This window comes from Triticum urartu, chromosome 7 (genome assembly GCF_003073215.2).
Source record: "Triticum urartu cultivar G1812 chromosome 7, Tu2.1, whole genome shotgun sequence".
NCBI lineage: Eukaryota > Viridiplantae > Streptophyta > Magnoliopsida > Poales > Poaceae > Triticum > Triticum urartu.
The window spans coordinates 652,657,424-652,682,284 of NC_053028.1; the positions used below are offsets into that span (position 1 = coordinate 652,657,424).

The window sequence follows — 24,861 nt, forward strand, 5'->3', positions numbered from 1 at the left end:
TAAATTGGAAGTCACTTCGAAGTTATTTGAAACTCATTTTTCCATTTGAAGTTGTTTGAAATTCCAAATTCAAATCCAATTGGGAGTTATTTGAGTTTCTATTCAATTATTTTTTTCTCCTAAAAATAAATAAATGGAAATAAGGGTAAAATGATTCCCTTCAATAGAAAATTAGGAGAAAATAAATTTGAAATCATTTTGCTATTTAAAAAAATGTTTTTTACTGATTTTAAATGCAACAGTAGCACTGTTTGACTTTTATGAATTTTTTTGGAATTTATTTGAACTTGAAAAATAGTTCATCTTATTGCTGCTATTTTTCTGAGCATTTTGATATATAATATGACTATGTAATTTTTTTATTTTTTTCAGCTACAATTTTCCTCTGTGTGTTAAAAAACACACACACACACCACCTGGACCGAGGCCAGCTCGGCCCTGGAGTACCCCGCGGCCCAGCCAGCCGCTGGCCAACTTCGGCCCAGGAGCCAGCCGCGCCCGACTGGCCGACCGGCCCAGCCCCGCGCCCGAGAGCCAGCGCTCGCTTGCTACCCGCCGCGGCCACTGACCCGTGGGCCCCACTCCCCAGATCGTCCCCAACCTCCCGCACTGCTCGGGATGAGCATGCTGCGCGCCGCCCGAACCCGCCGGCCGCTTCCCTCGCTCGGATGAGGCTCATCCGCAGTCTCCGCAACCTCTTCTCGCGCCTATAAATTCCCCCGACTCCCCTTGTTCGATTCTGCCACTCCGCAATGACCCATGCCTCTCACAGCCGCCGCCTTCGTCGTTTGGATCTCGCCCGCCGGAGCTACCTCGCCGGTCCGTTCCGCCGTCCGTAAGACTGCGTAGACCCCGTTCTTCTTTGTCAATTGACTCCCCGCGTTGAGGCGCATCTGATTGACAAAATTTTGCCGCCTAGGTCGTACCAGAGACGCCGCCCCGACACGCCGCGCTCTCGCCGGAGCACCGGAGCTCCGCCGCCTCCCTCCGCTCGTCGCTGGCCACCCCACCGCCCGCCGACCCCACCAGCACGCCGCCCATGCCGCGCCCGGTCTCCTCGACCCCTTCGCCGCCGCTGAGGACCGCCGGAGAGTTACAGGAATTATGTTGCAGGAATTTTCTACGACGAGTAAGAGTTACGTTGCAGGGTTACGGTCTACACTCAACTTGCCGTTGGCGTTGATGGACTCCACACCCTTATGTTTGTTTCCGCTGAGACTTATGAGGTATATATATATATATATATATCAGTTTTACGTTATTTATACATGTGATTGCACTTTGATATATACATTGATGTACTGTGTGTGCCAGCATACCGATCCAGGGATGGCACGGATACACAGAGGCTTGACCGTTTGAGGTCGGGTCGCTACAGCTTTTGTGTCTCTTTAATTCCTCTCATATCACGGTCTCCCTAAATCTCAAAAGCTTCATCCACACAAAACTCAACAAGGCCTCGTGAGATAAGTTAGTATAAACCATTGTCAAAACCTTATCAGACTCTACTGTAGAAAATCCCTAAAATTATTATTCAACATTGCATACTAAATGCCTCTGCATATTTAATAGTCCTATCCTCAAATAGAATCATTAAAGAAGCAAACATATGCAAACAATGCAAACATAACAGCAATCTGCCTAAACAGGACAGTCTGTAAAGAATGCAGCAACATCCATACTTCCCTAGCTCCAAAAATTATGAAAGAAAATTCCCACTGTAGTAAATTTATCAGAGCTTAATATGCAAAAGGTTTCAATATTTTATCACATTCTGACTTTTCTATGAAATTATTGCAACAGCGGTAAACTTTCTGTTTTCAAACAGCAACATGTATACTTGTAACATAGGCATAGTAAAGGCTATCAATGCCACTTTTATTGAAATAAAATATGTAAAAAATTGTTCTAAATAACATCAAGCAAATGCAAACAAAATAAATTGACGCTCCAAGCAAAACACATATCATGTGGTGAATAAAAATATAGCTCCAAATAAAGTTACCGATGAACGAAGACGAAAGAGGGGATGCCTTCCGGGGCATCCCCAAGCTTAAGCTCTTGGCTATCCTTGAATATTACCTTGGGGTGCCTCGGGAATCCCCAAGCTTAGGCTCTTGCCACTCCTTATTTCATAGTCCATCGAATCCTTACCCAAAACTTGAAAACTTCACAACACAAAACTTAACAGAAAACTCGTAAGCTCTGTTAGTAAAATAAATCACCACTTCAAGGTACTGTAATGAACTCATTCTTTATTAATATTAGTGTTAAACCTACTTTATTCCAACTTCTCTATGGTTTATAAACTTTTTTACTAGCCATAGATTCATCAAAATAAGTAAACAGCACATGAAAACAGAATCTGTCAAAAACAGAATAGTCTGTAATAATCTGGATCAAACGTATACTTCTGGAACTCATAAATTTCTTAAATAAATTGCTGGACCTGAGGAATTTATCTATTAATCATCTGCAAAAATAATTAACTAAATAGCACTCTCCAAATAAAAATGGCAGCAATTCTCGTGAGCGCTAAAGTTTCTGTTTTTTTACAGCATGATCAACAAGACTTTCCCCAAGTCTTCCCAACGGTTCTACTTGGCACAAACACTAACTAAACACATAAAACCACATCTAAATAGAGGCTAGATGAATTATTTATTACTAAACAGGAACAAAAATCAAGGAATAAAAATAAAATTGGGTTGCCTCCCAACAAGCGCTATCGTTTAACGCCCCTAGCTAGGCATGATGATTTCAATGATGCTCACATAAAGGATAAGAATTGTAACATAAAGAGAGCGTCATGAAGAATATGAATAGCACATTTAAGTCTAACATACTTCCTATGCATAGGGATTTTGTGAGCAAACAACTTGTGGGAACAATAATCAACTAGCATAGAAGAGCAAAACAGGCATAATTTCAAGATTTTAAGCACACTAGAAAAAGAACCCGTGCGTTGCAACGGGAGAAAAAAATACCACACACCTCAAATTAGTAGGTAATATTTTTGTCATGACTTTAAATATTACACACTAAATTAAAAACTATAATCATTTTCAAAAAATCATTTGAGGTTTCTTTATATTTCATAGCAAATATGCCCGTGCGTTGCAACGGGATAAAAAGTATCCCCACAGAAGGTACAGGCGTTTGGCACGTGTACGTTGTAATCGGCTACCTCCATAAACGGTTCCAGGCTAGTTGTCAATCAATACCACAAACAACCCTCTATAAAGCGATGCGTTACCGCACATCCTCCTTCGACGATCCTCTACTCCTAGACCGGCGTTGTCGCCTCCCTGATCCTCTTCCTGTGTAGCACCGGAGCCTCCCCGATTACTTTTGGCTGACAATACACACATACATATTGACTGAAGATCCTACGTGCCAAGCTAGCTAGAGCTAGCTGGACGGATTCATGGGCTAGCTAGGACATGCACGCTTGTAACACCACGATGCCCGTTTGATCGATCTTGAGGATACACGCATACGGCATACGTATTACCTGGGGATCCTACGGGCCAAGCTAGCTAGCCGTTGGATCGATTTCTAGGCTAGCACATGCATGTTCGTAACACCACAACCCTGGCTTGATCGATCTTGAGGCTAGCTATGTACTGATCAGCAACGCAAACCTTTTTCTTTAATGGGCTTTTGGATGGGCTGGACTTTTTCTCAAATCTTGGAGTAGGCAGGGTGCAGTGGCCGCTACATTGTCGAATAATCCCACCTTGTAGGAACCAGGCAGGAGACCATGTACGGATGACACGTCACGGACGAAAACCAAAGAAAAAACGTAATGTAGGACCAACTAAGCGGGACGAAACCAAGAATATCGCCTCCCTTTAATAGTAGGTATAGATATAGATATAGATATAGATTAGACAAATGCCCGTGCGTTGCAACGTGAAAAACAATGTTTATTATTTCTATTAATCTGCCTGATCAAGGAACTATGTCGTTGAATGACAGTCCCTGATAATGAAAAAAAGGATAGATCATTCGGTCAGGATATGGGTTATGATTTCAAGTAAATTGATCTGTCTGAACAACTAAGTTTTGATTGTTAGTTCATTCTTTACATTATTTGTTCATTCTTGAAATTTAAAACTAAAAGAGAAAAAGGGCAATATCAATAAATATGAAGTAATAGCAGCAAGCAATCTAACATGTAGAATAATAATTGCAGCGGCAAGCAAACCAATCGAGAGAACTATATCCATATGCACATTTTCAACTTCTGCATAATTTTGGCTCCATGTCGACAGTCAAAAATCCTTACTCGACATGAAAAGTGAACTATGTATAAATTGCCTCCACCCTATTTATAGAAACATGTGCCAAGAACCTTGCAACATGTGCAAAGTAAATAAATAAATTTCTAGTTCTTTGTTATTCCAGCATAGCAATTCATTGAGGATATCTGAAGACTATTGATATTTGGAATATCAGGTCATCAGAGGACCAGCCCCATCATCATGAGGGCCTTTTGTTTCCAGCTGACGTGCAGCATGTCGTCGTCTTAATTGGCCTGGTTTTTATGTAGCATCGATTTGTGTCTCTTGTGGACTTCATGGCAATCTCTGCCTACATCCCACATCCGTTATCTCACCACTTAGGTGGTAATCATCCAGCAGCCAATTTCTGGATATGTGCAAGTTTTGCACGTATATAAACTGGTATGGTTGGATGTAGAGGGCTGAGGTGGGACTATTCATAATTGGACGAACCCTGTAGAGGGCCGGGGTGGGACTATTCATAATTGGATGAACCCTCTTACATACAACACACAAACATGTGCTACGTCAACTGGTTGCAGCTTTATACGCTGAGCGGGAGAACCTGAGTTCGACTGCAAGTACCTCCGCTGTTTTTGCATCATTTGCCAGCTTAGATGGGCCAGTGGAAAATAATGCGGTCCATCTCGGATGATGGACGAAAATCTGGATTAATTGCGTGTTTGAAAGATTAGTACCACCTTGTTTATATTGCGATTTTGTCCATACAAATCATAAAAGCGTATTATGACATGAGAAAAAAACATATTGTGACGGTGAACCCACGGAGTCAATCCGTGCTTTATTATTAGGGAAAGATATAGATATAGAAATTGCCCGTGCGTTGCAACGGGATAAACAACCTCTCGCACATCTCCAATGGGCCATCCATGTTGCCACTTTTTATCTTTGTATATGTGTGTATCATGTCGAAGGTGGTGACATGTATATCTATTTTACGATAAACATGACCATTCTCACGGTAGTGAGATTGGTCATTATATTCTAGCATGCCATGTTGTAGCTACCACAGTCAAATTTAAGAAGGTGGGAAATCGAGAGAAAAAAAACTTTAGACCCACGTTGCACATGCTTGTAATTCATGTACTCCTTACTTTGTCAAAAAATTAATACAGACAAGAGCCAAAAATCAAACCTTTATTGGAAGAGGTTCACCGTGCACATTCATAACAACGAATAATTTCTTTCCTTCTAAACATTTCTTCTTTTGATTTTAGTTCCTTTTCTTCCTGGGCTAGGACATCAGAACTTTTTATTTCCTTCAAGGGGAAATTTATTCCATATTTTAATTCCTTTCCTTCTTGGGCAGATTTTCCCCCTTTCTTGCGCTCAGATAAGAGCAGAATTCACTCCTTTCCTTCAATCCTTCTTAACTCGTTTCCTTCTTGGGCTCAAGAATTTACTCCTTTTCTTATTTTTCTTTTCTAGGAGCAAACCGGATCCAACACCTCGGACTTTTGTTGATTCTGAAGGTGCTTATTGACTTGAAATCATAGGCATATGTAACGTGGTCGGATGAAGTATAAATAAGCGATATGGGACTACTGAATAACTAAACGAATGGTCTCCGTGAGGTAGCTTCGCTTGTTCCTAGAGACGCACTCGCATGCCTTCCCATAGGAGAAATTTTGTGTGGCCCAGTACGTATATGTGCTTTTGCGTGCTCCACCTCACGACCGAGCAAGGGCTCAAAGCTTCAAACCTACAGATATACAAAAACACCGAGAAAGGGGTCAAAAAAGAAAAATCTCCCGAGCAAGCAAGGGCTCGATCCCAAGCCAGCTGTGCCTGCGCGCCTGCTGGTCGTGCCGCCGGGGTAAAAAAAATACTCAGGAGCAAGCAAGGGCTCGATCCAGAGCCACCTGCTTACACCCGCGCGCCTGCAGGCCGAGCCGCCGCCGGCAGGACCTCCGCCGCGCCTCCTCCCTCCTTCTCTGTTCTCCCTCACTTCACCACTCTCCGTTATCGTCGCCGGAGCAGCCATGGCGCCGAGCGGCTGCAAGAGCGAACACCGATGCGCCGGCTCCGCCGCCAGCAGACCCCTCCTCGCGGGACTCCAACTCTAGCTGACGTTGTTGTTCCGGCCGGACCTGCTGCCACCATTTGCCTCTCGTTCGTCCGCCCGCTCGAGCGACAACGCGCCCGCCCTGACGACCTCCAGCCGAGCCGCTCGCCTCGTCCTAGACCAGGGCCGCGGGCGCCGCCCCTCACCTTCTCGTCCCCCGACACGGCTGGAAACGGAGTGGAGGCGGGCCACGAGCGCCGTCCCTCACCTTCTCGTCCTCTGCCACGTGCAGGGGTTAGTTTAAAAAACCAAAACGTTTTTTCAGATCCACTTAAATAAGGACGGCGGGTTGATTCCTAAAAACTACATGGACCTTTATGTAAAAATGTCGCGACGGTGAACCCGGAGACTCAATCCGTGCTTTATTATTATATTATAGGGAGAGATAGAGAGGAAACTTGATATTATTGCAATTCCTACAAGCATATGTTCCTCCCTCATAATAATTTTCAGTAGCATCATGAATGAATTCAACAATATAACCATCACCTAAAGCATTCTTTTCATGATCTATAAGCATAGAAATTTTATTACTCTCCACATAAGCAAATTTCTTCTCTTTCGGGATAGTGGGAGTATCATAAGAGACTTGAATATTATAAATTGTTTCCACATTAAAAGAGTACTGTTCAGAGAAGGGGTAATCATAATCATGACAAGTTTTATAAATATAATCCTCACTACTTTTTATAGCATATGTATCATCACAATAATCATCATAAGTAGGAGGCATGCTATCATTATTATAAACTTGCATATCAAAACTTGGGAGACTAAAAATATCATCTTCATTAATCATAGCTTCCCCAAGCTTGGAACAAACATTAATTGCAGCAAATATATTCTCAAAAACATCATCTTCATCAAACATAGCATCCCCAAGCTTGGGCCTTTTCATATCATAAGCATAATCACTCTCATCATTAATAGTATAGATAGCACCAATGGTATAGCAATTATCATATTCTTCCAAGCAAGTGCCAAAAAGATTTTCAAAATCATAAGAAGTATCATTATCTTCCACAATTATATTTTCATGAGGCACAGTAGTAATAGGAGCAGCATTATTTGGAAGAGATATCTTTTTACCTCTCTTCCTTTTTCTTTTCTTCTTCTTCACCACATCATGTGTGGGTTCAATCCTCTTTTCAGAGCTCCTTATTAATGAGATTGGTTGAATAGGAGGCTCCTCCTCGTTACCTTCAAGCGCTAACCTCCCCGGCAACGGCGCCAGAAAAGAGCTTGATGTCTACTACACAACCTTCTTCTTGTAGACATTGTTGGGCCTCCAAGTGCAGAGGTTTGTAGGATAGTAGCAAATTTCCCTCAAGTGGATGACTTAAGGTTTATCAATCCGTAGGAGGCGTAGGATGAAGATGGTCTCTCTCAAGCAACCCTGCAACCAAATAACAAAGAGTCTCTTGTGTCCCCAACACACCCAATACAATGGTAAATTGTATAGGTGCACTAGTTCGGCGAAGAGATGGTGAAACAAGTGGTATATGGATGGTAGATAAAGGTATTTGTAATCTGAAATTATAAAAATAGCAAGGTAACTAATGGTAAAAGTGAGCGTAAACGATATTGCAATGATAGTAAACAAGGCCTAGGGTTCATACTTTCGCTAGTGCAAGTTCCCTCAACAATACTAACATAATTGGATCACATAACTATCCCTCAACATGCAACAAAGAGTCACTCCAAAGTCACTAATAGCGGAGAACGAACGAAGAGATTATGGTAGGGTATGAAACCACCTCAAAGTTATTCTTTCCAATCAATCCGTTGGGCTATTCCTATAGGTGTCACAAACAGCCCTAGAGTTCGTACTAGAATAACACCTTAAGACACAAATCAACCAAAACCCTAATGTCACCTAGATACTCCAATGTCACCTCAAGTATCCGTGGGCATGATTATAGATATGTGTCACACAATCTCAGATTCATCTATTCAACCAACACAAAGGACCTCAAAGAGTGCCCCAAAGTTCTACCGGAGAATCACGACGAAAACGTGTGCCAACCTCTATGCATAGGTTCATGGGCGGAACCCGCAAGTTGATCACCAAAACATACATCAAGTTAATCACGTGATATCCCATTGTCACCACAGATATCCACGGCAAGACATACATCAAGTGTTCTCAAATCTTTAAAGACTCAATCCGATAAGATTACTTCAAAGGGGAAACTCGATTCATTACAAGAGAGAAGAGGGGGGAAGAAACATCATAGGATCCAAATATAATAGCAAAGCTCGCGATACATCAAGATCGTATCATCTCAAGAACATGAGAGAGAGAGAGATCAAACACATAGCTACTGGTACATACCCTCAGCTCCGAGGGAGAACTACTCCCTCCTCGTTATGGAGAGCACCGGGATGATGAAGATGGCCACCGGAGAGGGATTTCCCCCTCCGGCAGGGTGCCGAAACGGGTCTAGATTGGTTTTTGGTGGCTACGGAGGCTTCTGGCGGCGGAACTCCCGATCTAATCTCTGTTCTGGAAGTTTTAGGGTATATGGAGTTATATAGGTAGAAGAAGCACGTCAGGGGAGCCACGAGGGCCCCACGAGGCAGGGGGCGCGCCCCTACCGTCATGAGCTCCTCCTTCCTTCCTTGACGTGGGGTCCAAGTCCATCGGGTGGCTTTCGTTCCAAAAATAACTTCTCTAGTTGATTTCATTCCGTTTCGACTCCGTCTGATATTCCTTTTCTTCAAAACACTGAAATAGGCATAAAACAGCAAATCTGGGCTGGGCCTTCGGTTAACAGGTTAGTCCCGAAAGTAATATAAAAGTGGATAATAATGCCCAAAACAGTAGACAATATAGCATGGAGCAATCAAAAATTATAGATACATTGGAGACGTATCAGCTATTCTCTCTTATTTTACAAGGTTTACATAAGGAGGGAGAATGCCGGCAGCTGGAATTCCGGGCTGGAAAAGGAGAAAATATTAGAGACCTACTCTGTGCAACTCCAAAAGTCCTGAAACTCCACGGAACATCTTAAAATAAATAAATAAAAATCCTCGCCAAAGATGAAGGCCAGGGGGCCCACACCCTACTCACGAGGGTGGGGGCGCCCCCCCTAGGGCGCGCCCCCTACCTCGTGGGCCCCCTGGTGGCTCTCCGACGTCCATCTTCTCCTATATGAAGTCTTTCGATGAGAAAAAAATAGGAAGGAACTTTTCGGGACGAGACTCCGCCGCCATGAGGCGGAACCTTGGCGGATCCAATCTAGAGCTCCGGCAGAGCTGTTCTGCCGGGGATACTTCCCTCCGGGAGGGGGAAATCATCACCATCGTCATCACCAACATTCCTCTCATCGGGAGAGGGAAATCTCCATCAACATCTTCACCAGAGCCATCTCATCTCCAAACCCTAGTTCATCTCTTGTATCCAATTCTTGTCTCAAAGTCCGGGATTGGTGCTAGTAGTGTTGATTACTCCTTGTAGTTGATGCTAGTTGGTTTATTTGGTGGAAGATCATATGTTTAGATCCTATATGCATATTATTACCCCTCTGATTATGAACATGAATATGCTTTGTGAGTAATTACGTTTGTTCCTGAGGACAAGGGAGAAGTCTTGCTATTAGTAGTCATGTGAATTTGGTATTCGTTTGATATTTTGATAAGATGTATGTTGTCTAGCCTCTAGTGGTGTTATGTGAACGTCGACTACATAACACTTCACCATTATTTGGGCCTAGAGGAAGGCATTGGGAAGTAATAAGTAGATGATGGGTTGCTAGAGTGACAGAAGCTTAAACCCTAGTTTATGCGTTGCTTCGTAAGGGCTAATTTGGATCCATATGTTTCATGCTATGGTTAGGTTTACCTTAATACTTTTTTTGTAGTTGCGGATGCTTGCAATAGAGGTTAATCATAAGTGGGATGTTTGTTCAAGTAAGAACAGCACCCAAGCACCGGTCCACCCACATATCAAATTATCAAAGTATCGAACGCGAATCATATGAACGTGATGAAAACTAGCTTGACGATATTCTCATGTGTCCTCGGGAGCGCTTTTCCTATTATAAGAGTTTGTTCCGGCTTGTCCTTTGCTACAAAAAGGATTGGGCCACCTTGCTGCACTTTATTTACTTTTGTTACTTGTTGCTCGTTACAATTTATCCTATCACAAAACTATCTGTTACCACTTATTTCAGTACTTGCAGAGAACACCATGCTAAAAACCGCTTATCATTCCCATCTGCTCCTCGTTGGGTTCGACACTCTTACTTATCGAAAGGACTATGATAGATCCCCTATACTTGTGGGTCATCAGTTATCAAGACTAATTTCTGGCGCCGTTGCCGGGGAGCATAGCTCTATTCTTTGAGTCACTTGGGATTTATATCTGCTGGACACTATGAAGAACTTGAAAGACGCTAAGACAACAATTTATCCCTCAACTACGAGGGGAGGTAAGGAACTGCCATCTAGCTCTGCACTTGATTCACCTTCTGTTATGAGTAAGCTAGCGACACCTAAATCTGCTTCTGCTATTCGTTCCGATATGTCGCATGTTATTGATGATGCCACTTCTTGTATGCATGATACTTATGATGAAACTGTTTCTATGCCTGATACTACTGTGCCCCTTGGTGAATTTCTTCATGAACAAATTGCTAGGGCTAGAGAGAAAGAAATTATTGAATCTAAATATGATGATGATAGTGATGATGAAAATATGCCTGTTATCCCTGAGGGTTATCTTTTTGATATGGAATCTTCTACCGCTATTTTAGCTTGCAGGGATAGATATGACCTTAAGAGGTTATTAGTTAAATGGAACAAAGAATCACTTAGAATAAAATGAAACCCGACCCTGCTTTTGCTACTTCACCTATTTGTGTTCCTGATAAGGATTATGAATTCTCCGTTGATCCTGATATAATTACTTTGGTGGAATCTGATCCGTTTTATGGCTATGAATCTGAAACTATTGTGGCACATCTTACTAAGTTAAATGATATAGCTGCCCTGTTCACTAATGATGAGAGATCGCGTTACTTCTATATACTCAAAATATTTTCGTTCTCATTAAAGGGTGATGCTAAGATATGGTTTAATTCTCTTGATCCTGGTTGTGTGCGTAGTCCCCAGGATATGATTTATTACTTCTCTGCTAAATATTTCTCTGCTCATAAGAAACAAGCTGCTTTGAGGGAAATATACAACTTTGTGCAAATTAAAGAAGAGAGTCTCCCACAAGCTTGGGGGAGGCTTCTCAAGTTACTTAATGCTTTGCCCGATCATCCTCTTAAGAAACCCAAAATACTTGATATCTTTTATAATGGACTAACCGATGCTTCCAGAGATTACCTGGATAGTTGTGTCGGTTCTCTTTTCAGGGAAAGAACACCAGATGAAGCTGAAATTCTATTGAATAATATGTTGACAAATGAAAATAATTGGGCACCTCCTGAGCCAGCTCCTGCTCCAATTACTGAGTCTGTTCCTAAACCAACTCCAAAGAAGAGAGGTTTTCTATTCCTTAGTCCTGAAGATATGCAAGAGGCAAAGAAATCTATGAAAGAAAAAGGTATTAAAGCTGAAGATGTTAAGAATTTACCTCCTATTGAAGAATACATGGTCTTAATATACCGCCTGTTGAAGAAACATATGATCTCAATTCTTTATTTATTGAAGAACCTTCTGATCCCGATATCCCGACACAGGTAGTAAAGGTAAATTCTCTCTATAGATTTGATAAAGCTGAAGTCCCTCCTACTAAAATTTCTAGTCAGTTCTTGGATGAGTTTGATAACTTTATGTTTAAGCAAGACGACTTCAATGCTTATTTTGATAGACAATTAAAAGAAAATGCTTATATGATTAGACGCTTGGGTGATTATATGGCTAATATTAAAGGTGAACTCAAACTTGTTAGCAAACATGCTTCTATGGTTACCACTCAAGTAGAACAAGTACTTAAAGCTCAAAAAGAAGTGCTTGATTAAATGAATAGTAAGAAAAATGATTATGCTGTTAGAGTGGCTACTAGAACTGGTAGAATGACTCAGGAACCTTTGTATCCTGAAGGCCACCCTAAGAGAATCGAGCAAGATTCTCAAAGAAATAATATTGATGTTCCTAGTTCTTCTAAAAAGAAGAAAAAGAAAAATGATAGAACTGTGCAAACTTCTAGTGAACCTATTGCTGAACCACCTGATAATCCAAATGATATATCTATGTCTGATGCTGAAACACAATTTGGTAATGAACATGAACCTAGTGAAAATATTAATGATGATGTTCATGATGATGCTCAACCTAGTAATGACAATGATGTAGAAATTGAACCTGCTGTTGATCTTGATAACCCACAATCAAAGAATCAATGTTATGATAAAAGAGACTTTGTTGCTAGGAAACATGGTAAAGAAAGGGAACCTTGGGTTCAGAAACCCATGCCTTTTCCTCCAAAACCATCCAAGAAAAAGGATGATGAGGATTTTGAGCGCTTTGCTGAAATGATTAGGCCTATCTTTTTGCGTATGCGATTAACCGATGTGCTCAAAACAAATCCTTATGCTAAATATATGAAGGATATCATTACTAATAAAAGAAAGATACCGGAAGCTGAGATTTCCACCATGCTTGCTAATTATACTTTTAAGGGTGGAATACCAAAGAAACTTGGAGATCCCGGAGTACCTACTATACCTTGCTCCATTAAAAGAAATTATATTAAAACTGCTTTATGTGATCTTGGAGCCGGTGTTAGTGTTATGCCTCTCTCTTTATATCGTAGACTTGACTTGAATAAGCTAACACCTACCGAAATATCTTTGCAAATGGCTGATAAATCAACTGCTATACCTGTCGGTATTTGTGAGGATGTGCCTGTTGTGGTTGCAAACGTTACTATTTTAACAGACTTTGTTATACTTGATATTCCCGAGGATGATACTATGTCTATTATTCTTGGAAGACCTTTTCTTAATACTGCAGAGGCTTTTAGTGATTGCAATAAAGGCAATGTCACTTTTCATGTTAATGGTAATGAGCATACGGTACACTTTCTGAGGAAACAACCTCAAGTTCATAGTATCAACTCCATTGGAAAAATTCCATCGATTATAATTGGAGGTTTTGAATTTCCTCTTCCTACTGTCAAAAAGAAATATGATATACTTATTATAGGGGATGTGCATATCCCCGTTGAGGTAACTTAGTGTTATTCGAAATGTCTCCGATTTTATGATTATCGGAATGAGTTTGTTAACAAGACTTGATCAACCTTGTTAGTGGATTCTTTTTTATGAGCATGAGATGGATGAAACTAGAAGCACAAACTTCTGTACCCTCTCTATACTTTCTGTCAATTAGTAGAAATAAAGTAAAAATAGTATTTTTCTGTCTGTTTCCTGACTTATCTGTATAATATAAAAATATCCCGAAAATAAAAGTCCTCAGAATGCTGTGCCAATTTAATATGATTTTTTCAGGAATATTTGAGGATTTATTGTGCAAAAATTACCGCGGGAGGAGCTACCACCTGGCCACGAGGGTGGTGGGCGCCCCCCCTTAGGGCGCGCCCCCTGCCTCGTGGGCCCACGGTGGCCCTCCTCCATTTATCCCAGCACCCATCTTCTTCCTTTGTCTCGCACAAACCCGAAAAACCAAATCAAGCACGAGTTCCAGCCACTTTTGTTGTGATTTTCGATCTCCTTGCTCAAAGCACCTCTCGCAAAACTGCTTGGGGAGATTGTTCCTTGGTATGTGACTCCTCCATTGGTCCAATTAGTTTTTGTTCTAGTGCTTTATTCTTTGCAAATTTGTGCTGCATAGGTGACCATGTTCTTGAGCTTGCATGTCAAATTTATATGGTTCCAAGTAGTTCTAATGCTTGATTTAGGCTCTAGGCACTTGTAGGAGTAGTTGCTATCAGTTTTATTGAAGTTGGTTCACTTTTGTTTGAAGTTACTAAAAATTTCAGAATTTTTCAGAGAAAAACAATATGCTTAGGAAGATGTTCCAAGGTGGTTCTTCTAAGAAGCAAGGACCCAGGATTGCTATGCGCGATGCTGACGAGGATCCACCAAGAGACGCTCCAGTACGGCCTTGCGAATGGCCGTCGGAAAATTTTATGGACCGTGCGAGAATTAAAGAAGAATTCAAAGCATATTTGCGCAATGCCGGTCTTGAGGATTTTGCGGCTAACAAATGCCCCCAGTATCATGATCTCACAAGTTCATTTGTGAGGAGGTTTGAGTATTCATCTTCGCGTAATTCTCCTTCAGTCATGTTTGATCTCTATGATAAATCTTATACCATGGACTTAGAGGATTTCACTTCTGCTTGCAAACTTCCATCATGGGGTAGTGTTAGGGACCCCCCTAAATCTGAATTTAGAAACTTTCTTGCTAGTATAACTGTGGGGGAATCTAGAGATATAACGCAGGCTACCATAGGGAGCATTCACTTTCCTGCTATACATTATTTTGCTCTCTTCATCGGTAGATGCATAAATGCTAAGGATGAAGCATGTCACATGTGTGTCCCTGATCTTAGCATTCTTAGGAGTGCTGTGTTAGGAGACCAATCTTATCATATGGGAGCCATTGTAGCTCGTAGGTTGCATCATAATAGACATAATGGAGATTTCTTTGGAGGAATTTATGCAACCCGCTTAGCTCATTTTCTTGATATAGACATTCGTGAGGGTGATACGGAGTTGCCTCCTGCATATTTAGATTATAACTCTATGGCTTCGCACCAGTTTGTCGAGAGGCCTGAATCACCTCTCTTATATCGTTTAATTTTTGATAAACGACGTGTTTTTCGTATTACTCTCCCTGCTCCTGCCTTCTTTGATTCACAGACAAAAAGAAGATATGTTATTACCAGAGAGGAGGCAGAAGAGTACGAAAGGAGAGCGGAGGCAGCTCGACTCCAGGCTGCAGCTCAGCAGGCGATAACCGCTGCACATCAGTATGATCCCAACCATTCTTCGTCGCAATACAACCCCAGCTACACCTATGGGTATCCGCCAGGCTATCCCTGGCAATAGCCAACTTAGGCCAAAAGCCTAAGCTTGGGGGAGTACGTATTTCTCACCGACATTACATTTATGCTCACACACACACTCATTACTAGATGTCAGTGCTCATACTCTTTCACTGTAATATCCATGCTAGTTTATTTTCTTTTTCCTGCTTTCTTCTTGTGTGTTTGTTAAACCTTAAGAAAAACAAAAAAAAATTAGTAGTAGTTTATTTTTCTGCTGTAGTAGTAATAATTAAAAAGAAAACCCAAAAATATTTCCCGTTCTTCTTTTGCTTGTTGGGAGCTTTCCCGTGTAAATAGTTTTATTTCTTTTCTTTTCTTTGGGGGTCAGTAGAAGAAGACCATAATTAAATTGTTGAAGTGGCTCTTATATGCATTATTGTTGATTTAACCAAGAGCCCATATTGCCTTGTCTTCTCCTGTTTATTGAATGCTCGCAGATTCCAGCTTAGTCCAATGCACGTGCACCCTTATCATTATTCACACCGTTCGGTCGTGCAAGTGAAAGGTAATTATGATGATATATGATGGGCTGACTGAGATGAGAAAAGCTGGTATGAATTCGACCTCTTTTGTTTTTGTAAATATGATGAGTCCCTCGTTCTTAATTCAGCTTATTATGAATAAACATGTTTGCAATGACAATTAGAGATCATAATTGCTTGTGCCATGCTTGATTAGCTATGAGTTATAATGATTTACCTTGTGTGCCAACATGCTATTGTGATGATTATGATGTGGTATGATGGGGTGGTATCCTCCTTTGAATGATTTAAGTGACTTGACTTGGCACATGTTCACGCATGTAGTTGAAACAAAATCAACATAGCCTTCACGATATTTATGTTCATGGTGGATTATATCCTACTCATGCTTGCATCCAATGTTTATTAATTTTAATGTATGTACATGGCTGTTGTTGCTCTCTAGTGGTCGCTTCCCAGTCTTTTGCTAGCCTTCACTTGTACTAAGCGGGAATACTTCTTGTGCATCCAATCCCTTAAACCCCAAAGTTATTCCAGATGAGTCCACCATACCTTCCTATATGCGGTATCTACCTGCCGTTCCAAGTAAATTTGTATGTGCCAAACTCTAAACCTTCAAATAAACATTCTGTTTTGTATGCTCCAATAGCTCATGTATCAACCAAGGCTGTCCTTATCTTCCGTGTTAGGCGGGTTATTCTCAAGAGGAGTGGACTCCGCTCCTCACTCACGAGAAAATGACTGGTCACCGGGATGCCCAGTCCCATGCTTTATGCAAATTAAATCAAAATTAATTGCAAACAAAACTCCCCCTGAGACCTGATGTATGTTGGAGACACTCGTTGTTTCGAGCAAGTCATGGATTGATGCTTGTTGGTGGAGGGGGAGTATAAACTTTACCATTCTGTTTGGGAACCGCCTATAATGTGTTTAGCATGGAAGATATCGCCATCTCTTAGTTGCTACGTTGACAATGAAAGTATACCGCTCAAAATACAATTTATCTCTATTGCAAAACCGAGCTTTGGCACCTCTACAAATTCCTGCTTCCCTCCGCGAAGGACCTATCCATTTACTTTTATGTTGAGTCATCACCCTCTTATTAAAAGCACTAGCTGGAGAGCACAGCTGTCATTTGCATTCATCACTATTAATTTATATTGGGTGTGACTATGATTGGATCTCTTTTACCATGAATTACAATGTCTAGTCAGTCCTTGATCTTTAAAGGTGCTCTACATTTATGTTTTGCGGTCTCAGAAAGGGCTAGCGAGAAACCATCTTGTTATATCATATTATGATTGTTTTGAGAAAGTGTTGCATTTCGAGATTTATTATTATGACTTACTAGTTGATTATGCTATTGGTATGAGTAATTATGAGACCTGAGAATTATTGCAAATGTGATTAGTTATGATCTATGCTGAAAACTTGAATGCTGGCTTGACATAGTTACAACAACAAGAGCAAAAAGAGTTTGTAAAAGTTTTTCTTTCTTTCAGTTTGTCAACTGAAATGCTTGAGGACAAGCAAGGGTTTAAGCTTGGGGGAGTTGATACGTCTCTGTCATATCTACTTTTCCAAACACTTTTGCCCTTGTTTTGGACTCTAACTTGTATGATTTGAATGGAACTAACCGGACTGACGTTGTTTTCAGCAGAATTGCCATGGTGTTGTTTTATGTGCAGAAAACAATATTCTCGGAATGACCTGAAACTCCACGGAACATCTTAGAAAAAATAATAAAAAATCCTAACCAAAGATGAAGACCAGGGGGCCCACACCCTGTCCACGAGGGTGGGGGCGCCCCCCCCCCCTCCTCTAGGGCGCGCCTCCCTACCTCGTGGGCCCCCTGCATGCCCTCCGACGCCAACTCCAACTCTATATATTTGCTTTCGGAGAGAAAAAAATCAGAGAGAAGAAATCATCGCATTTTACGATACGGAGCCGCCGCCAAGCCCTAAAACCTCTCGGGAGGGCTGATCTGGAGTCCGTTGGGTGCTCTGGAGAGGGGGATTCGTCGCCGTCGTCATCATCAACCATCCTCTATCACCAATTTCATGATGCTCACTGCCGTGCGTGAGTAATTCCATCGTAGGCTTGCTGGACGGTGATGGGTTGGATGAGATTTATCATGTAATCGGGTTAGTTTTGTTAGGGTTTGATCCCTAGTATCCACTATGTTCTGAGATTGATGTTGCTATGACTTTGCTATGCTTAATGCTTATCACTAGGGCCCGAGTGCCATGATTTCAGATCTGAACCTATTATGTTTTCATGAATATATGTGAGTTCTTGATCCTATCTTGCAAGTCTATAGTCACCTACTATGTGTTATGATCCGGCAACCCCGAAGTGACAATAATCGGGACCACTCCCGGTGATGACCATAGTTTGAGGAGTTCATGTATTCACTATGTGCTAATGCTTTGTTCCGATTCTCTATTAAAAGGAGGCCTTAATATCCCTTAGTTTCCAATAGGACCCCACTGCCACGGGAGGGTAAGACAAAAGATGTCATGCAAGTTCTTTTCCATAAGCACGTATGACTATATACAGAATACATGCCTATATTATATTGATGAATTGGAGCTAGTTCTGTGTCACCCTATGTTATGACTGATACATGATGAACCGCATCCGGTATAATTATCCATCACTGATCCGGTGCCTACGAGTTTTCCATATACTGGTTTACGCTTATTTACTTTCCCGCTGCTACTGTTACAATCACTACAAAATACCAAAAACATTACTTTTGTTGTATTTACTTTTTGTTGCTGCTACCACCATTGTCATATTACTGTGCTACTAAACACTTTGCTGCAGATACTAAGTTTTCAGGTGTGGTTGAATTAACAACTCAGCTGCTAATACTTAAGAATATTCTTTGGCTCCACTTGTGTCGAATCAATAAATTTGAGTTCAATACTCTACCCTCGAAAGCTGTTGTGATCCCCTATACTTGTGGGTTATCAGTCATCACTACATATCATATTTTATTTGCTTTTGGCCTGATCCAGAAATTCTACGCAACTCAAGGACCCACGGAGAGAGTTGGGGATTTCGTTATTTTCATATTTGAGTTCTCAAATTTTGGAAAAATAGGATCATTAATTTTATTTATTTTATCTTCAATTATTTCTATAATAAAAATATGAGAGAGGGAATAAGATGACTTTCCCAAAATAAAGAAATATTGAAGATTTTAAAAAAATCAAGTAAGATTTTATTTCGGATTTTCTTAATATTTTATTTGAATTTAGGAAAAATTGCACATTTTCAAAACTACAGTTTAGGGCCAAGAAAATGTTCATCCTGTTCTAAATATTTTATTTAGACGGTGAAATTTTGTTTTGGCATTTTTAGATTTTATTTATTTTTCAAGGATTTTTCTTAGTTCGGCGGGATTATTTAAAAAAACTCTCGCGCGCCCGACTGGGCCGAAGGCCCAGCCGAGCCGCCGCCGCCTCCCGCATCCGGATCGGGACCGGAGTCCCGATCGCCGCCGCCGCCGAGTCCGGGAGGGCCACGCCGCCTCAGCCCCTCCCGCAAGCCACCGCCGCCACCCCCCTTTATAAACCGACCTGGGGCCCCCCTGGAGCCCCACAGCCGGAGCCGCCGCCGCAAGCCACTGTCGCCCCGCTGCTAGGAACTGCCACCCCAAGCCGCCCACCGCCACCGGAGCCCCGCCAGACCCCGCCGGACCTCGCCAGAGCCCGAGCCGAGGTAGCCGCCCGCCACCCCGGTTTTCTAAGAAAAACCGATCCGGTTTTTTTTAGACACCCTAGGTTTATTTTTTTTGATCGGTTTTATCGGTTCTTTTATTTAGCGAGCGTTCGCTCGTTCGTTCGTTTTAACGAACGCGTTCACCGTTTAGTTTCAAATAACAAACGTTCGTTCGTTAATCTGTTCGTCAATTTTTCTTTTTCTCGGATTTTCCGTGATTATTTCCGATCGCGATTTCTGATCCGATTTTTGTTTTAGTTTATCTTTTCGCTCGTTTATCGGAATCAGGCGATTCAAGCGCCTGGAGTTTCGTCTCGAAACCCTCTTTCCATTTAACCAACTCAAACAAGTTTTTGCATCTATAAAATTTGACTTAGATCCAGATTAGTAAACAAAGTTTGTTTCTTTCGCTGTTTGACTTTCGTTGTTTCATTCGATTTGATTCTTTTTGCAAACCAGAGTTCTTAAGTTGAACTTTCTGGTTAGATTTCTTATTTGAGTTTTACCCGTGCATTAGATGAGTACTTATTGTATGCTTGTTTGTTTGCGATAGAGTAGCCGGAGTGCGCGGCTTGCTATTTTGAATCTCTAGGTTTTGCGGATCATCAGCAAGGCAAGTAACACTTTGATCATATCCCTTTTATACCGAGTTTTACGCATTAGATCAATCCTCAAACAATTGCATGATTAGGATCTAATTAAATTATGGGTTTTGGGAAATAGATGAGGTAGTACATATTACCTGTTTTATTATCAAACACTTGGGAGTTACTTCTACATTTGTTTATTATGCCATGCTATGCTAGTAGACGTGGATTGGGTGAGTTTATCCATGACAGATGTGAGATTGATAAATTAATGGATTATTTAAGATGGCAACTTAAACACACATCTGGGTGGATTGAGGCACCTGGATATTTTAGTGATTGCCTATTTTTCTTTATGGACCGCCACCCAGGCTCAAAGGGATCATGAGATTATTCATACTAGAAACTTCCGTGTGCAGCCACAAGCTACTATGGGCTCTAGCATAGTTGACTAAGTCGTGCGAACTCTTACAGTGGTAGACTAGCAGATGTAGGGGATGTAGGTTGGTACTGTCTACCCGATCGTAAGGTGCTAGCACTTCTGAAAGACTTTGTCTCGGACATCCGTTTCTCAAACATCATGCAGTGCGAGAATCCCAACGGAGGAGATCGAGTCTTGTAGGGAAAAGTGCGTAGACCTCTGCAGAGTGTATAAACTAATCATGGTTAGCCGTGTCCCCGGTTATGGACGTCTTGAGTATCTAGTACTTGGATTATCATGTGAATCTAATCATGTTACTTTAATTAATACTGTTGGGTTTTAATGATGATACTTAATTGGGATTGAGAGGATGTCTATCTTCTCAATGTTTAACAACCACCATGATAGTTAAATAAAATTTATTCCTTTGCAGTAGGGAAAAATTGTCTTTATGCAAAAACTGTAACCATGGAGCTTTATTCTCTCATTACCCTCTATGTGTTACATTGCCAGCATATTCCATGTGCTGACCCGTTTTTGGGCTGCAACGTTCATGTTGCAGACTTTTCAGACGACGAGTAAGGAGCCTTTAGGCCGTGGTTCTATACTCAGTGATGCCGTTGGAGTTGATGGACTCACTTATCTTCCAAGCCTTCTATTGTTATCGTTATTAGATGGTCTTAAGCCATATTTATTGTAATAAGTTCTCTTTTGAGACATTCGATGTACTAAGTGTGTGATTGCTACTCTGTTATAAATCCTTTAAGCACTGTGCGTGTCAGCATTACTGATTCAGGGATGACACTAATGCACAGAGATCGAACTGTTTGAGGTCTGGTCGCTACACAACATTGCAAAAAGGGATCCGGTAGTTTAGGGTTTAATTGAGCTGGGTAGATGGCACTTGTAAAATCAAGTAACAAATTCATATGGGGGCGACATGCGACAACGAGTGGCAACATTTTCCTTTTGTTCACTTTGCTCAACGAGCTGAATTGTCTTTATCATATTAGTTGGAAATCTGTAATTTGTTTCTTAATGAGCCTTTTTACTTATCTACGTAGATTGGGACCCCCAAAACAGAGTAGTTTGTAGTTCATTCACATTGGTTTTAGAACTATACAATCAGTCGAAGATATGTACATTATATTGATGGGAAATTTTGTACCCCAAATTTGCACTCATTTCATTGTTAGGTACAACAAAAAATTTAATGGATAATTTTGGTCGCAAGTTTGCACCTTTTGGGCATTCATGTTTTTGGACGTTTTAAATCTTCAATTCTTTATGAAGAAAATCTTGCTTAGTATCTATGTTGCACGGACTCTCAATGTGTTCCAAGTATTACTAGATCATGATGGCGCGCGTTGCTGCGCCCGTATATTTTTTAAAAATTTAGAATATTGTGTAAATATTTAAAAAACGTCAAGAAAATAAAGTTACATAAAGGATAACTTCATTATATTCACATAATGAGAGACTTTCTGTCCCGTTATATTGTTTCTAAATTTATATATACATGAGATAGGAATCCTAACCTCACCAACTGAGAGACACGAAAACGAAGAAATTGAATATGTTAACGCCACCATCAAAGAAGCATACGGACAAGACCAACGAATCATCCACAGTTGATTTGCAGCTAATATATATACGGATACTTCTTAGCATGCCTGATTTAACCCCAAAAGGCTAGGAATGTCCGCATCTGCATCACACATTAACCCCCAAATATTTTTTATGGTAATTAACCGCAAAATATAGTGATCAAGACTCTCACAATTTAGCCCAGTGGGTAGATATAAAAGTAGAGATCAAGAATCTCACAATTTAGCTCAACGGGCGGGACAAATAAGTACTTGTATCAAAACAAAACAAAAAGTTCAGAGACTTTTTTTAGGCTGAAAAAAAGAAGTTCAGAGACTTGTATCAAAACAAAACAAAATATAGTAAAGCACGAGCAATGACCGCTGGGATGAACCGCGCACCTACCTTTTGGGCTAGGATCACATTTTAAACGCACGCACCTGCCAGCCCAACAAGTACTCTTGGCCCAAACAATGACAGCAGGCCTAGATAGCTCCACGGAGCAGCGGCCCAAGAGAAACATCAGGACATCCAATTAGAAAGTGATCGACCTGATCAGATGGTTAGCGATGACAAAGCGCCGTGGAGGCTCCTAGCTCATTCTGTTATACTGTTTCTTAATGATGAGTGTGGCTAGGTCTCAGTCAATTGAGATTTAACCAAGTCATTGTCAAGTGACTTATTTTGGAAGCGGGCCATCAAGGGGGGGCAATGACGAGGCCGCCGTGAGGGCGCTGCTCAACGACGAAGAGAGGGGCCTCCTGGTGCGAGGGTGGGCGCCGCAGGTGGCCATCCTGTCGCACCCGGCGGTGGGCGGCTTCCTGACGCACTGCGACTGGAACGCGGCGCTGGAGGACGTCACCCACGGCCTGCAGACGCTAACATGGCCGTGCTTCACCGACCAGTTCTGCAACGAGAAGCTGCTGGTGGACGAGCTCGGCGTCGGCGTCAGGTCCGGCGCCAAGGTCCCCGCCATGTACCTCCCCGAGGAGGCCGAGGGGGTGCAGGTGACGCGCAGCGACGTGGAGAGGGCCATCACCGAGCTGATGGAGGGGGCGGCGGAACGGAGGTCCAGGGCGAGGGAGATCGCCGCGGAGGCGCGAGCGGCAATGGAGGAAGGCGGTTTGTCCTACTCCGACCTGCCATACATGATCTGCCACATCTCGGAGCTGTCGAGGAAGAGGAGCCACGAGGGGGAGGGGGCACGAGCTCAACCACCCATGGTGCTGCACTGTCGCTACAGTCCTAAGCTGTAGCGACGTACTACCAAGACCACCTACTGCCAAGCTCGCCCGCTATCTTTTTTTCTGTAAGAGAACTATGTATCATTTCATCGATTAGGTAAAAAAGGATGCAGAAAACTCGCACACGATCACTTTACTACGCCTCTGGCAGCAGTGCAGTGAGTCCGAAGGCTTTAGTAGATGACCAGGATTCGAGTTCATCTCGAATGGCCACGATCACTTTGATGATAACAGTCAGGATGACGGAAGCACTCATAGCAACTACTGTTTGTATAAATCCAGCTACTAGATTTTTCCACTCCTGCTCCCCGACCTAGGCGACAGGCGGCGTCGATGGATTTGCCCTACCCTACTATGAGTCTGAGGGCCCCTTCTCCCTCTGTTTGTTGCCCCGACGATGGAAGGGCGAGGACCCCAGGGCTTTTGGTCCGATGGTGCTAGGGTTAAAATAAATTTAAGGTTTGTGTTTATTTGACGATGGCGAGGCGATGGTGTTGTGTTCGACCTGGAATATTATATCCTGACCTCGCCCTCGTTCGAGTGATGTTTCTTCATATTGTCGGGAGGCCTATGAAAGATGGTGTGTCCTGAATCTGGTTCTATGCTCCGCTACGTTCCAAGCCTCTTGATGACGGGCCTCCACTCTGCTCCTCTTGTTGGAAGTTAGCCTTTATAGTTTATACTTGAATTTGAATCACAACATAACAAGCGGATTCTTTCAAATTTCGCCAACCATTCCCAAATTTAGTGCGGACAAATCATGACCAATCAAATGACCTAGGCCTCCCAACGATTTCACTCTTTTCATTTAATCTCTACTTCTTTTAGTTGTGTATACTCTTAAATTTGGTTCTGCATACCCGATTACCAAATCAATTAGATTAAGTACTGAAATGTCCTACAACATTCAGTTTGATACTAAAATAAATTGTTTTAACCAAAAAATTAATTAGACACGGGCTAAATCAATAAAATAATAAAATATAATTGTTGTTTGTTGCCTCGTGACCATTTGCAGTTGGTGCATGTGCATGCACCATCCCTAGTTGCTGCGTCTGGATAAGTGGTGTCCCTACTCTATCAATGCCGCCCTCTTGCGGGGTATGGCAGCAGATAGGGGATAGAGCTTAGTTAGGGCTAAACTGGGCCGTGGCATGCCCATGATTGTCGTGTTTTTTTACCTATGGTCGCTTTACAATTAATATATCATGTTGACTAACAAAATTAAAATTATCCCGAAACTATCTGCCTAACAAATGCTTCTTAAGCCACGCCTCGCGCACGTGGAAAGGAATTACCCCCGCGCATGCTCTGGCTGATAGTTTCCATATGATTCACGCCTCCGTTTTTATCTTTGCCTAATTAATACACCGAGAGACCAAGAGACATGAGATGACAAATAGCGAAAG

The 24,861-nt window shown here is 41.9% G+C and overlaps 1 protein-coding gene across 1 annotated transcript; it reads left to right on the plus strand.

Moving 5' to 3' along the window:
• Positions 1–759: 759 nt before the first annotated feature.
• Positions 760–23,495, plus strand: LOC125519303 (UDP-glycosyltransferase 73C5-like). The gene is made up of 3 exons (XM_048684154.1): positions 760–819; positions 920–1,092; positions 22,900–23,495. The coding sequence occupies exons 1-3, from the start codon at positions 760–762 to the stop codon at positions 23,462–23,464; spliced, it is 798 nt and encodes a 265-aa protein (XP_048540111.1). The 3' UTR covers positions 23,465–23,495.
• The last annotated feature ends 1,366 nt before the right edge of the window (positions 23,496–24,861 follow it).